The sequence below is a fragment of the Arvicola amphibius genome, chromosome 13, assembly GCF_903992535.2.
Source record: "Arvicola amphibius chromosome 13, mArvAmp1.2, whole genome shotgun sequence".
NCBI lineage: Eukaryota > Metazoa > Chordata > Mammalia > Rodentia > Cricetidae > Arvicola > Arvicola amphibius.
In genome coordinates this window covers 51,321,380-51,335,372 of record NC_052059.1, presented here as the reverse complement: position 1 = coordinate 51,335,372, position 13,993 = coordinate 51,321,380, and the positions used below count along the sequence as shown (strand labels likewise).

Genomic DNA, 13,993 nt, shown 5'->3' with positions numbered 1-13,993 from the left:
CTCTGCTCTCCCTCCACTGTTTGCTTCTGTCCAGAAATGTATTCAGAGATTTTGATGTGACAACTTAAATTTTTTTTTCTGGTGGGAGGATTTGGTACTATGTACAAATTTCTTAACATTTGGGTACATCTGTTAGATAAATAGCACTAAGTGGCCAGTTTTAAAAATATAACCCATGTGCCGGGCGGTGGTGGCGCACGCCTTTAATCCCAGCACTCGGGAGGCAGAGGCAGGCGGATCTTTGAGTTCGAGGCCAGCCTGGTCTACAAGAGCTAGTTCCAGGACAGGCTCTAGAAACTACAGGGAACCCCCCCCAAAATATATATATATATCCATCCCATGCAAGAGTCTTCAGAACCTGTTACCTAAGAGTAAAAGGCATTTTTTTCTGTGAACTATTTATTAATATCAGTAGAGGGTATTAAATCAATTCAAATCGCTAATGGATGACAAGTGCTTAGTATCTCTCAGATTAATATCCACTACAGTTTTCCTATGATCTCTGTACTCCCAGAGGAGGCTGTTGTTGGTAGAATATGCATATATGGTTGTTGATAGAAATCAAGAACTCAAATAATCTAAAAGCAATTTAGTGTGAACAATTCCAAGCATATACCAGAAACAAATATAGTGAAAAATCACCCACTGGCTTCAACTGTCATTCTCTGTCACTCTGTTCATGCATCTGCTATCCCACCCTTCACTGCGAAGGAGTGGCTGGGGTTCTCTTTAAACATAGTCTAGGGCTGGGATGTAGCTCAGTGCTGCAGGGTGTGCTTGGGGCCCTCCCTGGGCTCATTCTCTGATGTATGCACACACATTTTTTCTGATAACCACAACATGTATCAATAAAGGATAACTTCTTCTGTGTGCCACTGTCATACAGAAGAACTAAGGTAACAGTAATGTCTTAATATCATGTCACAGTCTGGGGCAGTGTCTAATCAAGGCTCACACTGTATCCAGGATGGCGTGACTGGGACTGGATGTGACCTTGCCCCATCCACCTGCTGCATAACTTCCATCAAAGTATTAAACTCCCCTAGGGTTCCAGTGCCTTCACACAGCCCCTGGGGTGCCTTTGCTTCGCTCATTCCAGGTGATTTGTAAAAGGATTAAGAGAATAGAGGAGGTCAAGCAGGATGGATGGTGGTCTTTGTTTTCTGCTTGCTTTATTCAGTTTTGTAAGTCGAAAATCCTTCTCAGCCCCAAGTTCTGCTCCACTCAGGCCCATCTTATCCGTGGAGCTGTTCTAATTGCTTCCACTTGCTGATCTGGGATCCTGACAGTCAGAACATTCTGAGTGGCTTCTCTTGCTTCTCAGTGTTAACATGACGTTCGTCTGGAGCCTTCATTCCATGCCTGCCACTGTCACAGGTGACAGGAATTTGCCCACAGTGGATGGAGCCAGGATCAAGATTTAAATATAGGCCATTCCTCCAGTGACATCCAGGTTCTTCCTTCTGGGCAATGCTGACAAGCATGAGCGAATTACTTAGGTTCAAGGTTTCTACTCATGGTTCCTTTGCTACGAGAAAGATGACATTGCTGACAACCAGGCTCTGCCAGCCTCTGACCCGCTAGCGTCTCTATTATCAAGAATATGTTTATTTTTCTCTTTTATGTTTTATTCTTTTTCCTTTATATATTCACTTTAGCATTTGAAAGCAACCCCTCTGTTAAATAGCATAGGTGATAAAAATATCAGTATTACAACATGTAAACCCAGAGGTATTCTTAAGAGTTTAATATAAAAATACTAAAGAAAATACAAAATATGAAAATACTCAAGAAAAATTTGCACAGTTTTCAGGAGGACTCCTGTCTCCCAGGTGAACAACCTTGCTGACTGGTGCTGACTGCTGATGTCATGTGTCCTCATAAAGACACAGCGCAGGGTGGTCCTGGAGCTTCGTCGTGACTGATGAGTCCCAAAGGCCTCACGAGGGCTCTTCCTTAGTGAGAAGTGCTGTGCAGAATCACCGCAAGCAGGGGGACGCCCACAGTAGTGAAGGACAGAAACTGCAACACGCTTGCCGCCAAAACACAGACCACAGTTTGAGGGAGCAGAACACGTAAAAGCCAGACCACAGAGCAAGGACACAGTTTGTAGACACAGGTATTGCTTACTCCCACAGCTACTCACTAAAGCCCGTGGAACTTCCTCCAGGGTCCAGACTGCTACCCAGAGACCCTGGCCAGAAAACCTGCCTCTGGGTACCAGTACTTGCTCACATTAAAACTATAAGTAAAATGAATTTACTTATAGTTTTGCTTAAAATTAGGGAGAAGAAAAGGTCCTAGTCTGTCTCTACTTTGTCCACAGCACTCTTACAGTTTATAAACAAGGTGGCAGGGATCCGTTACCAGGACTGGAGCTGAGTTCATTGGCATTCCCAGCATGGTGTGAGATTTCCTCTAGGAACCCTAATCCCTGGGACTTCATACATGGGTGGTGACAGATGATAGTGCAGTTGTGGTCATCATCTTTGTTATGTGTACCTGTCACATGGGTCCCTTTATCTTCATTTTAAGGCTCCATTTTATCCACTTAAAAGTACTTTCAAACCTGACAGTCATGCCTCTTGTGATTTCTGTAACCAGTGTAAACTGTGAAGATTCTCCCAGACTGTGGAGTAAAAGAGACACGCCTCCGGTGGTAAAATGTCCAGGGAAGGTGGCTGTCACGTGCACACCTTACTGGTTGCTGTGTGACTTCAATTGACCAAAGGCTGATAATGTTTGTTGAGCAGAATTCCTTCCACTCAAGGAGCTGGGCTGTGGCACGCTACACCTCTTCTCCAGCTACCGACAGATGGCGCTGCTTAGAGGCGCTGCATCAAAGAACGTGGCCAGTGTCTGTGAGTCAGCAAAGCAGTGTAGGTCTTTAACAGTGGGGTCCTTGATTTGAGGAATTGAACTCTGTGGCAGAAGCGACCAGGGACTGGATGGCACCCAGCTTTAATTGTCGTTATGCACTGGCAGCTTCTGGGCACCAAAAATACGTAGGGCATCAATGAAGATTAGATTTAGGTTATTTACTGTGTGAGCTGAATGCAATATTAGGAACAACATAGTCATCAGAAATCCATTTTCGAAGAGAGAGCTTTTTCCTTTAGGTTAATTTCTCACATCCACTTTCTCAGAATCTCTGCAGTTATCTTTGCGTTTGGAACATTTTTTATCCATTAAACCAATTACTGTAAAAACTACCAGAAGACACTGACTTAAATATCCCATTGCTCACTCTTCCTACTAACAGCTTGCCATGGGCAGGTTCCTTGTCTGTGTGTTGCCGCGGCAGCGAGTAATCTGTTGGAGAGGCTTTCCCTGGAAACCCAGATTTACCACACACAGTGGAATTTGCTCTCTACCCCTCACCCCAAGTTACTTCAGTGATGCAAAAACAGTTGTCCTCAGGAAATTGAAGCTCGTTGCCATGGTAACTAATGAAGGTTGCCTCATTCTCAGGCACATTTTAAAGCCTAGATTTCAACATGGATAGATTGTCTTATTTTTTTTTTAGTAGCTTAGCAACCTTTGATACAATGTTTGTTGACACTCCAACCCTCCCTTTTCTCCTAAGAAAAATGAGCTCTGAAGATAGTATTTGTTCACTGTGAGTTTAGTGTAGTTTTTTAGGTATTTAGATGAAAATGATCTTACTTTCTAGATCTGAAAGCAGGGCGCATTCTGTCTCTAAAGGGCCGCTCTTTTGCTTTTCAGTGACCTAAGCTGGGAGATCTTTGCACTTGTTTTTCTCCCACACCCCTTGGCTGTTGGTGCTATTCAGGGGCTGTGCTCAGCGTTCTCTTATTTACTGCTCTCAGCTCCTGTGTGCTGTGACTCCTAGCTTGCACCTTACACTGAGTCCCAGATAGGCAGTTCCTGCTATGGCAACCCTGAGCGTACTCACCCACACTCAGTGTAAACACTGCTTTCCACAAAAAAACAAACAAACAAAAACCACTTGCTAATAATGAAAGGTACCACTGTTCTCAGATACGCACCCGAGACTGACAGTACATTTCTCAACCACTAAAAATCTGTCCTTGTGGTTTTAGACCCTTCGCATGCTCTTTCCCTACCCCTTGGTACCATCACCCACTCGCTCAGTGCTAGGTCAGGATTGATCAAGGCCACATGGAAATAAAATAATAAGCCAACCTCAACAGAAGCAGGACGATAGAAGGACCCCAATCTCTCCTGGCAGTGGAGTTGTTGCACCCACAGGGGACTTGGGGCTTTATAGGGCAGGCTGGGGACCTTTGGGGAGAGAAGTTTTATCAGTGGATGTGTTTCTTACAGTCTCAGGGCTGAATGAGTTCAGCAGGTGTTGTGTATGTTGTTTTCCGGTCAGGCAGGTGTTCTTATTTATTTATTTATTATTTATTTATTTTACAATATTCTGTCTGTGTGTATGCCTGCAGATGGTTGTGAGCCACCGTGTGGTTGCTGGGAATTGAACTCAGGACCTCCAGAAGAGCAGCCAGTGCTCTTAACCTCTGAGCCATCTCTCCAGCCCCCAGGGCAGGTGTTCTTATCCTTATGTTAAGGTGGGAGTCTCTCAGCTGTCTCAGGTTGTTTTAGGTCATTAACCCCGCACTGTGCAGAGATATGTTGTACATGATAGGCAGTGCTCTACCACTCAGCAGAGTCCCCCAGACATCTTGTCTTTTTTTGGGAGGGGGTAGTATAAATTGAAGTTTCTGGGGGTGGGTAGAAAGCCAGGTTTGTGTTAGTGACTGAATCACTGAGTAACATTTTGCAATTGTTGACAGAACATTGCAGATCTGGAGCCAGTTATCTGGGGCTGTTTTTCAGTCTCTTTGAAAGTCTTTTATTGCCCACTCTTTGTCTGGCCTGACATCCTTTTGACTATCACTTAAACCTTTGACGTAATTTTTTATGCTTTTATTAGCATATGTTAATTATACTTACTAGGCATCATTGTATCATTTTCATGCATGTGCATAATAATGTATTTTTACCATCTCTTGTCCCTGTCGACTCCTCACTTTTCCTATTTAAACAGCTTCTTAGCAGAGCACTGGCTTCCACCAGTAAACTAAGAATGTCATCACCCTTGGGCCCAACCAGTGAATTGATCTGGTCTGGCTTTGTTTTACTCTGTTACTAATAAAAGCACATGTATTTACTGTCAGTGTAGAACACACTATTTGATATAACCCAATTCCCGTTCCCAGACCATGGTCTGTCATAATTGGCTCAGAATAAATTACCTCTGAGGAGAAAGCAAACCAATTACTTTAGGGCAATTAGGACTTTCCCTGCTTCCCGCAAACAAACAAATGGGGTTCTGTCTCTAGCTCTTTATTCTAAGTGGCCTCTATAGCCCTCCATGCCCTTCTGGCTGGTCCTTTTCTCACCATTGCAGCTCACTAGGGCAGTCTCCCTGTTTGTCCATCATCGGCTGTCCTCAGCCCCCCCCCCCCCACTATGCTCTCATAGTCTTTAGTCCTTACCTCCCTTTGCTGTAGTTCTGCCTCTGCCAGCTATCCCTGTGAATGTGTGCAGCTTCCCCCTACCAGTCCCCCACCATGAAAGAGGGCGGGGCAGTCAGCAGGGGCCCAGGTTCCTTTCCCAGCACACTGACCTCTACTGGCTTAACCCTGTCTGGCTTAACCTCTACTGGCTTTTCCTGTCTTCTTTGCTTCCCTTCCTCCCTCCACCGCCACCCCCCCCCCCACCCAAGCAAGGGGCATGAGGTAGCTGGTCACACTGTGCCTGCAGCTAGGAAACAGAGATGAATATTATTTTCTGCTTTTATTCAAGGTAGGACCTGAGCCCTTGTGGTGGGGCCAGTCAACTTGACAATGAAGACTAACCATCACATCTTTTATTTATTTGACTAGTTATCCAGGTTGTGCTGGCAGTGGCTCAAAAAAGGGGAGCATACCTTCCTTCTTCCTAATTTTTAGGGGGAGCTTTCTGTAACCAGTGAGGATGCTCTGAGTGTGAATTTTCCTTAATACATAGTGTGGCTCATCTTCATTGCCGGCTTGCCTGGATTTGGAATCACCCAGGAGACATTGGGCATGTCTGTACCAGCAGTTACAAAGAGAATTTCAGGGACAAAGACTTGCCTTGAATGTGAGTTCTTATATCTTGTAGATGGGGTTCTGAGCTGGATTAAGTGGGAAGGAGGAGAAAACCAGCTGCTTACCAGCATTTGTCTCTCCGCTCTGTGCTTTGCACTCCAGTCACCGTGCCTTCCTCCTATGATGGGCTGTGTCTTCAGACTGGAGCCAAGATAAAACCACCCTTTAGCTGCTTCGTTATGTATTTGGTTTGTAGAGACAGGAAAGTAGCTAATAAATGCCCTACATTAAGTTAAGGAAGGCTCCTTCCACTTGAAGTGGACTCTTTTGTCATGAAAAATTGAATTGTGTTAAATGCATTCCAGTTAGATCAGCTACTTTCAACCTGGGGGTCAACTAAGACCATCGGAAAACACAGATATTTATATCACAGTTCACAATGGTAGCAAAATTACAGTTATGAAGTAGCAATGAAAATAATTTTATGGTTGGGGAGGTCACCAAAACACGAGGAACTATATTAAAGGGTCACCACATTAGGAAGGTTGAGAACCACTGAGTTAGATGACCAGAGATGCTCTACTTCACTGATAAACAGTGTTATATGGGTTGATTTTCTTATTCTAAATGACCCTTGCATCTTGGAATAAGTCCCGCCTGATCATGATGGACGGTCCTTCTGTTGTGCTGTTGAGTTTGATTTGCCAGTGTTTTATTGAGAAACTTGGCGTCTATATTCATAAGAAATATGAACTTGAGATTTTTTTTTAATGATGTTTGGCTGGTTTTGGTAATTTTTTTCTTCATTTATGGGATGGGTTGGGTTTTAAGTTTATTTTATTAGTTCTTTGAGGGTTTTTGGTTTTGTACAGTGGTTTTATCATACTTGCCCCTGCTCCCCTACCTCTTTCCAGATCCACTCCACTTTGTCTACCAACTGACCTTTGTGCCCCACCCCCGTATTTTTAAACAAAGCGAAACAAATGCATTGAAGACCAGTGGTGCTGGCCAGATGGCCTTGCTGTGAGGTCTTCCACCGGAGCACGAGGTACTCCTGGAAAACTGTCTCCTCCCTCCCAGTAACTAACACCATTTGCGGCACTGCTGGGGTGGACTTGTATGCCGAGCCCTCCCTCCAGGCTGGGGTTTGGTCTGCCTTGATCTGGCACAGGTTTTGTGCTCGCTGTCAGTCGCTGGGAGTTCCTGGTGCAGCTGTTCTGCTGTGTCCTGAAGATGCTCCTCTGGAGACATGCTCCCCATGTCTCCTGGCTCTTACACTCTGCTGCCTTTTCTGCAGTGATGCCTTAGCCTTGGGATGTTTGCGTGTGTGAAGTATATAAATTCCCCCTGGGGCTAAGTAGTCACTTACTCTACACTTCGGTCAGCTTTGGGTCTCTGTGTTAATCACCATCCACTGCAAATGGACACTTCAATTAGGGCTCAGAGATGCCTTGGTCTGGAGGTGCCCACTTAGACTTTCATTTTTGCAGGGCAGGTCAGCAGATAGTTTTGGTTGATAGTTGTTTCATTAAGCACCTCCCCTCTTTCTGTCCTCCAGTCTATGAGAAGTTGGTTATTGATGCCCTATCGAATGGAATGAGTTGTTTTTCTCTCTCTGCCTTTAAGATTTTTCTCCTTGGCGTTTGATGATTTGATTTTAATCTGTGTGTTAAAATCTGGCTTAGTCTATCTTCTTGGAGTTCTTTGAGGTTCTTGGATGTGTATGTCTTTCACCAAATTTGGTCAAATTCTATCTGTTTTTCCTGAAGTGCTTTTCTCTCCCCTTCTCTTCTTGCAGGACTCCATGTTTGTGTGCTGCTAACCTAAATCATGGGCCCAACTAAGCTGCAGCTTTGTTGTTGCTTATTTTGCTTCTGTCAGTTATTCTTCCAGTGTCAGCTTCCCATCTGGGTCCAGTTGTCCTGGCTTCAGGCTTGCTTCTTCTCTTGTCTGCTCAGTCCTCCTGCAGGTCTTCCCTGGTCCTTCTTGTTTCTCTAGCAGTTTGGTTTCAGTTACCGTGCTCTGCAATATTTCAACCCAATTTCCTTATAGAATATCCATCAGAAGTCATACTCCCAGTCCAATCATACATTCATACTGGTTTTGTTTGTCGTCTGTGAGTTCTTAGGCGGTCTGCCAGTAAGCCCAGTGCTTGGACTTCTTCATGGTTAATTTCTGTCAATTTTTGTTCTCCCCTTGAGATGACCCATGCTTTCTATTTCATTGTATACTTCACAGTTTCCTGCTGAGACGGGGTAAGAATGCAGTAACCCTGGGAGTCAGATTATCTGGAACGTAGCTGTCTTACTTATTTTGTGATTTCTACAAGGACTGTATTCCCTGTGTTTAATCTTTGAAAGCTCGTTTCCGCCATCTCTGAGGTCAGCCAACGGTCTGGGTCCAATAAGAAAAGGAATGTTTCTGTCATTCATTTCTGTAAGGACACCCTCCAGCCCTAAGAGGGTTGGGTCAATGGTCAGCCTCTGTTGTGGTCACTCACTGGACACTCAGGTAAATCAGAACACATGTCACCACATTGTCGAGGACTTGTCTCCACTCTCGCTCCAGCAGCCTCCATGGCCACCTGCCAGATGGAGCCTGGATGGTGAAAGTTACTGAGCGCTGGAATTCAGTGCCATGCCCCCCCCCCCCTTTTCCTAGTTCAGTACTTCTCCAGGTGATGAAAACGTTATTTAGTAGACCTCAGAATTCAAAATAATTGATTTTAGCAGTTCTTGTCAGCTTGGTAGTTGATTTGGTAGAGAGACTGATTTTTTTTTCAGTGTTTTACCTCAACATCTTCTAGGATATCACTCCCGTATTGATTCCTTAATTTAAAGGGGGTTTTATTTATTTTATTTATGTGTATGTGTGTGTGCATGTGTGTACATGCATGTGTACCTGGAAAAACTGTTTCTTGAGATAAAAGCCTGGCTTACAAGGCATGAACTTAATTGTTTTGTCCCTTTCCTGTTATATGTTACATATATAAGATCACTTATACATATATAAGTGATCTCTACACTTTTCACAGAGCAGTTTCCCTGTGGTTCAGTAGTAATGACCTGTGGTTTCCTAAAACAGTGGATGCTTTCAGATCAATAGTGCAAGGCCAGACACTTGGAAAGACAAAACAGTAAAGTGAAATTTTTTTAAAACTGTAAGGAATATAAGATTATTGGATAGACTCATGTAGTACGCATCTCTATTATACCTGCCATGAATCTGTACATATATAATATTGAAAGGTTTGATTTCTGTGTATTACTGTCTTTGCATGTCTCCATGATTTCATGTATCCATTTTCCTCTGTTGTAGGACAGTTCGTGTTTGGTTAAAGAGGGACAGTGGACAGTACTGGCCAAGCATATACCATGCAATGCCTTGTAAGTATCTTGGTTTCCTGAGAACCTAGATTCTATTCCAGTGAACCTTCCTTCCCCGTTTACCTTTTTGTATTTTTATCTAGAGTTGTTAAACCATTTATTCAAAATTCAAGACACTCAGCATTGAGTATTCCATTCTCAAGAATTGAAACATTTTAATTGGAAGTGAATCTGTTTTTACCAAAATCTTTCTGATGAAATATGTCCTTATACTACTAATTGGTACAAGAGTTTACTAGTTTACATCGTTGGCATAAGCCATCAAGGCAATAGTGGACTCAATCAATGGCAGCAACCAGTTTTCCACTCTGGGAGATCACAGATCTGAAAGGGGAGAAGAGGACAGGAGCGAAGAGGTGGGGAAGGAAGAGAATTTCCTAATACAAGTTCCTCTACAGCTGAAAAACTAACCTGTCAAGTTAGAACATTACTTTTAGTCTAGAAATTTCATTCTTTAAAATTAGTGAGATTTCCAGGCAGTTTTTTTTTTTTTTTTTTTTTTGCACATGCCTTTAGTCCCAGCACTTGGGAGGCGGAGGCAGGTGGATCTCTATCAGAGAAAGTTCCAGGACAGCCGGAGCTGCCACACAAAGAAATTGTGTCTCAAAAAAGCAAAAAAAAAAAAAAAAAAAAGAAAGGAACAAAGGAAGGAAAATTAACAAGGTTATTTATTCTATTGTTTGTTTTGGTGTAAAATAATTGTTTGATTTTATACAGTAAACATTTTTTTTTCTTTTCTTTTGTTAAGATTGGGTCTTACTGTACACCTTGTCTGATCTGGAACTTGCTATGTAGAGCAGGTTGGCCTCGGATTCACAGAGGTCTATCTGCTTTTGTCTCCCCCTGTATCCCCACTGTTGGGGACTGGAGTACTTAGATTAAAGACCTGTGCAACCATGCCCAGCGTCCATTTAAATCTTAATTAAAGTTGGCATTGTAGAAAAATCTCCCTGACTTGTTAGGGCTCATACACTCTTTGCTTGTAGTGTATGTCTCGTCACATCAGAAGTATCCCGGCTTCAGAAGTATATGACACTAGGCCAAGCCAAAGTAGGTTCTAGGTGATTTGTTTATGCCTCTGACAGAGGAATGCTATAATATTTTGCCTATTCATGAGTAAATAATTTATTTTTTATAGTTTTTATACAGTGTATTTTGATTGTGTTCCCTATCACTCATCCTGGATCCTCCCCACCTCCTTACCCGCCCAAATTCTTGTCCTCATTGTTTCAAGAAACCAAATGAAAACAAACACCCAAAATGAAAATCAAAACAAACAAAAATCACTAAGATCCCATATGTCAAAGCAAAACAAAGTCCGTCTCACCCCCCCCCCCCCCCCCGCAACCTACCCACTCAAAACTAAACTCACGGAGTTCATTGTGTTGGCCAACTACTCCTGGAAATGGGTCTGCCCTAGAATATGGTTGATATAGACAGTGACAAATCAGTTGGAGGGGGGAACCCCGATTTTCCTTTTCCTTGCAGGTATCAATTGTAAATAGCTTCCTAGTTAGCGGTAGGGCTTTGTGTCTACTTGCCTACTGGGATTTGGCTGGCTTGACTGTGCAGGGCTTGTTTGTGCTACTACAGTCTCTTTGAGTTCCTATGCGAATCAGTCCTCTTGTGTCTGCAAGACACTGTTTCTTTGGGGTCACCCATTACCTGTCTCTCATACTCTTTCCACCTCCTTTTCTGCATAGGTCCCTGAGATTTGAGGGTAGGGGTTTGATGAATACTTCCCATTTAGGACTGAGTGATCCAAAGTCTCTCATGCTAGGCATATTGTACAGTTGTAGATCTCTTTGTTAATTACCATCGACTGCAAGAAAAAGCTTCTATGGGTATACCAATATGTCATTTGGAGGTAATTATGTTATGTTCCTTTATCAGAATAATAGTAGTAGGGTTTCCTTTGGGCCCATGACTTATCCAGTCTCAGGTATTTGGCCACATTAGCAGTGTTAGATATGGGTTCCACTTCTCGAATGGGCCTTAAATCCAATTTTAAAAAGTTGTTGGTTACTTTCATAACATTCATGCCATGGCTGTACCAGTATATGCTGCAGGCTTGTTGCTATGATAGTCAGTGGTATTGACAATGCCTTTTCTCCTCTGGTAGTGTGCAGAGTGCCTTTTAGTACTGGGAGTACAAGTCAGTATGGGTAAAGCTTCTAGTTGATAACACCTCCACTTCTCTATTTTCTGATTTAAGTGTTATCTCTAGCAATAGGCCTTACCATCAGGTTGTGAAGAGCAACCAGTAGACCTGGTAGTAGCCTGTGATGTAAGGGGTGGGGTGCATGGAACCATTTTGGGCAATACCTGAACAAGAGCCCTGGCATGTGTGGCTTTACTTAGTGACATAAAATGTCTAGCTAAGACAATTGTCTCCTCCATTATAAGTGACTCCATTTGATTTTTTTCCATTCATGTATATATTTTAGGAAGCTTCTATGGTTATAGGTTTCCATATGGGTTTTAAAAGACGCTTATTGTGAATTGTCCTTCACCATATTCCTTTCTTTACCCTGCTCTCCCATTCTACTCTCGGCTTAGTCCTTCTTTCCTAGTTTCTCCTGTATCTTTATACAACCCTATATTTTCCCTCCACTGAAAGTTCTACTTCTGTTCCTCCTCAGTGCTTTACTAGGTACCTAACATTTGTGGTTATTCACATTGAAACACTTATCTGCAGGTTAAAAGCTAATATCTATGTATAAAAGAAATAATGCAATATATATTTTTTTGGGGGGGGTCTGCGTTACCTCACTCAGGAAGATTGTTTCTGCCTGTATCCATTTATTTACAAACTTTATTGTTTCCTAGCAGTTAAATAATATTCTACTGTATAAGTGCACCACATTTGTTTGTCAGTTGATGGACATCTAGCCGTTTTCAGTTTCTGGCTATTATGAATATAGCAGCAATGAACATGAATGAGCAACTATCTCAGAAGTAGATGTAGAGACCTTTAGGTATATGTCCAAGAGTGGTATAGCTGGAAGGTTGATTTTCAGCTTTTTAAGGAACTTCCACAATGGTTTTCACAGTGGTTGTACAAATTTGCATTCTTACTAGCAATGAATAAGTGTTCTCCTTCCCCCAAATCCTTACCAGCATGAACTGTCATTTGTTTTATTTATTTTGACCATTCTGACTGGGGTAAGATGAAATGTCAAAATAGTTTTAATTTGCCTTTCTCTGATGGCTAAAGATGAATACATACATACATACATACATAATGTCGAACATTACTTTAAGTGTCTCTCAGTCACTTGTATTAGTTCTTGTGACAGTTTGAATAAAAATGGCCCACAAGGGAGTGGCACTATTTGGGGGTGTGGCCTTGTTGTAGGAAATGTGTCACTGGAGGTTGACTTTGAGATTTCAGAATCTCAGGCCAGGCTCAGTGGTTTACTCTCTTTATAGAACTCTTTGCTTCCTCTCCAGCACCATGTCTGCCTGCGTGCTCATGCTTCCTGCCATGACGACAATGGACTAAACCTCTAAATCTGTAAGCCAGCCCCAATTAAATGTTTTCCTTTGTGAAAATTGCTATGGTCATGGTGTTTCATCACAGCAAGAGGAACCTTAACTAAAACAGTTCTGTACCCCATTTTTATATTGCATTGTTTTATTGATATCCAGTTGTTTTAAATTCTTTATATATTTTAGATAATAGCCTGCTATCAGATGTGTGATTGGTAGCTTGCTGCTTTGCCAAATGATGGTGCCCTTTGCCATACAGAACCTATTCAGTTTATTCCACTTTAGCCTGATGCTTTGTCCAAATGATGGTGTCCTTTGCCATACAGAACCTATTCACTTTCATGAGATATCAATAATTAATTGCTTATCTAATGCCTACAGTATTGGTGTTCTGATCAGAAAGTCCATCCCTGTGATAATAATGAGGTCAAGCCTGTTCCCCACTTTCTCTTCTACCAGATTCAGGGTATCTATGTTATGGTCATATCCTTGATTTTGGGGTTGAGTTCTGTTCTGGGTGATAGATATGGATCTGTTTGCATTCTTCCACATGCAGCCACCCAGCTTGACTACCTAGCACCATTTGTTGGAGATGCTGTCTTTTCTCCAGTGTGTATTTCTGTCTTCTTTGTCAAAAAATCAGGTGCCCATATGTGTGTCGTTTTATGTTTGGGTCTTTGATTCAGTTCCATTGATCAATGTGTTTATGTCAATACAATGCTATTTTTTATTACTATAGCTCTCTAGTACATCTAGAAATCAGGAATGATGACACCTCCAGCAGTTATTATTTGAGATTATTTTAGCTATCATTTTTTCTTTTTTTGTGTGTGTATGTGTTTTCCATATGAAGTTGAAGATTATCTTTTCAATTTCTGTGAAGAATTATGATGGAATTTTGTTAGGAATTGCATTGAATTTGTATATTACATTTGGTAGGGTTGTCATTTTTAAACCATTAATCCTCATAATCCATGAGCATCTTCTGCATCTTCTGATGTCTTACTCAGTTTCTTCAGTGTCTTTTTATTATGTGAGTCTTTCATTTGCTTG

General features: G+C 42.2%; 1 protein-coding gene across 1 annotated transcript in view; it reads left to right on the top strand.

Annotated features, from left to right (window-relative positions):
* The window catches only part of Wdfy2 (WD repeat and FYVE domain containing 2), a 135,668-nt gene that overhangs the window by 40,038 nt on the left and 81,637 nt on the right, over nucleotides 1-13,993 (top strand). The window contains exon 2 of the mRNA XM_038310175.1: nucleotides 9,381-9,448. Coding sequence (XP_038166103.1) covers nucleotides 9,381-9,448 — 68 coding nt within the window. The remainder of the gene's footprint in view (nucleotides 1-9,380; nucleotides 9,449-13,993) is intronic.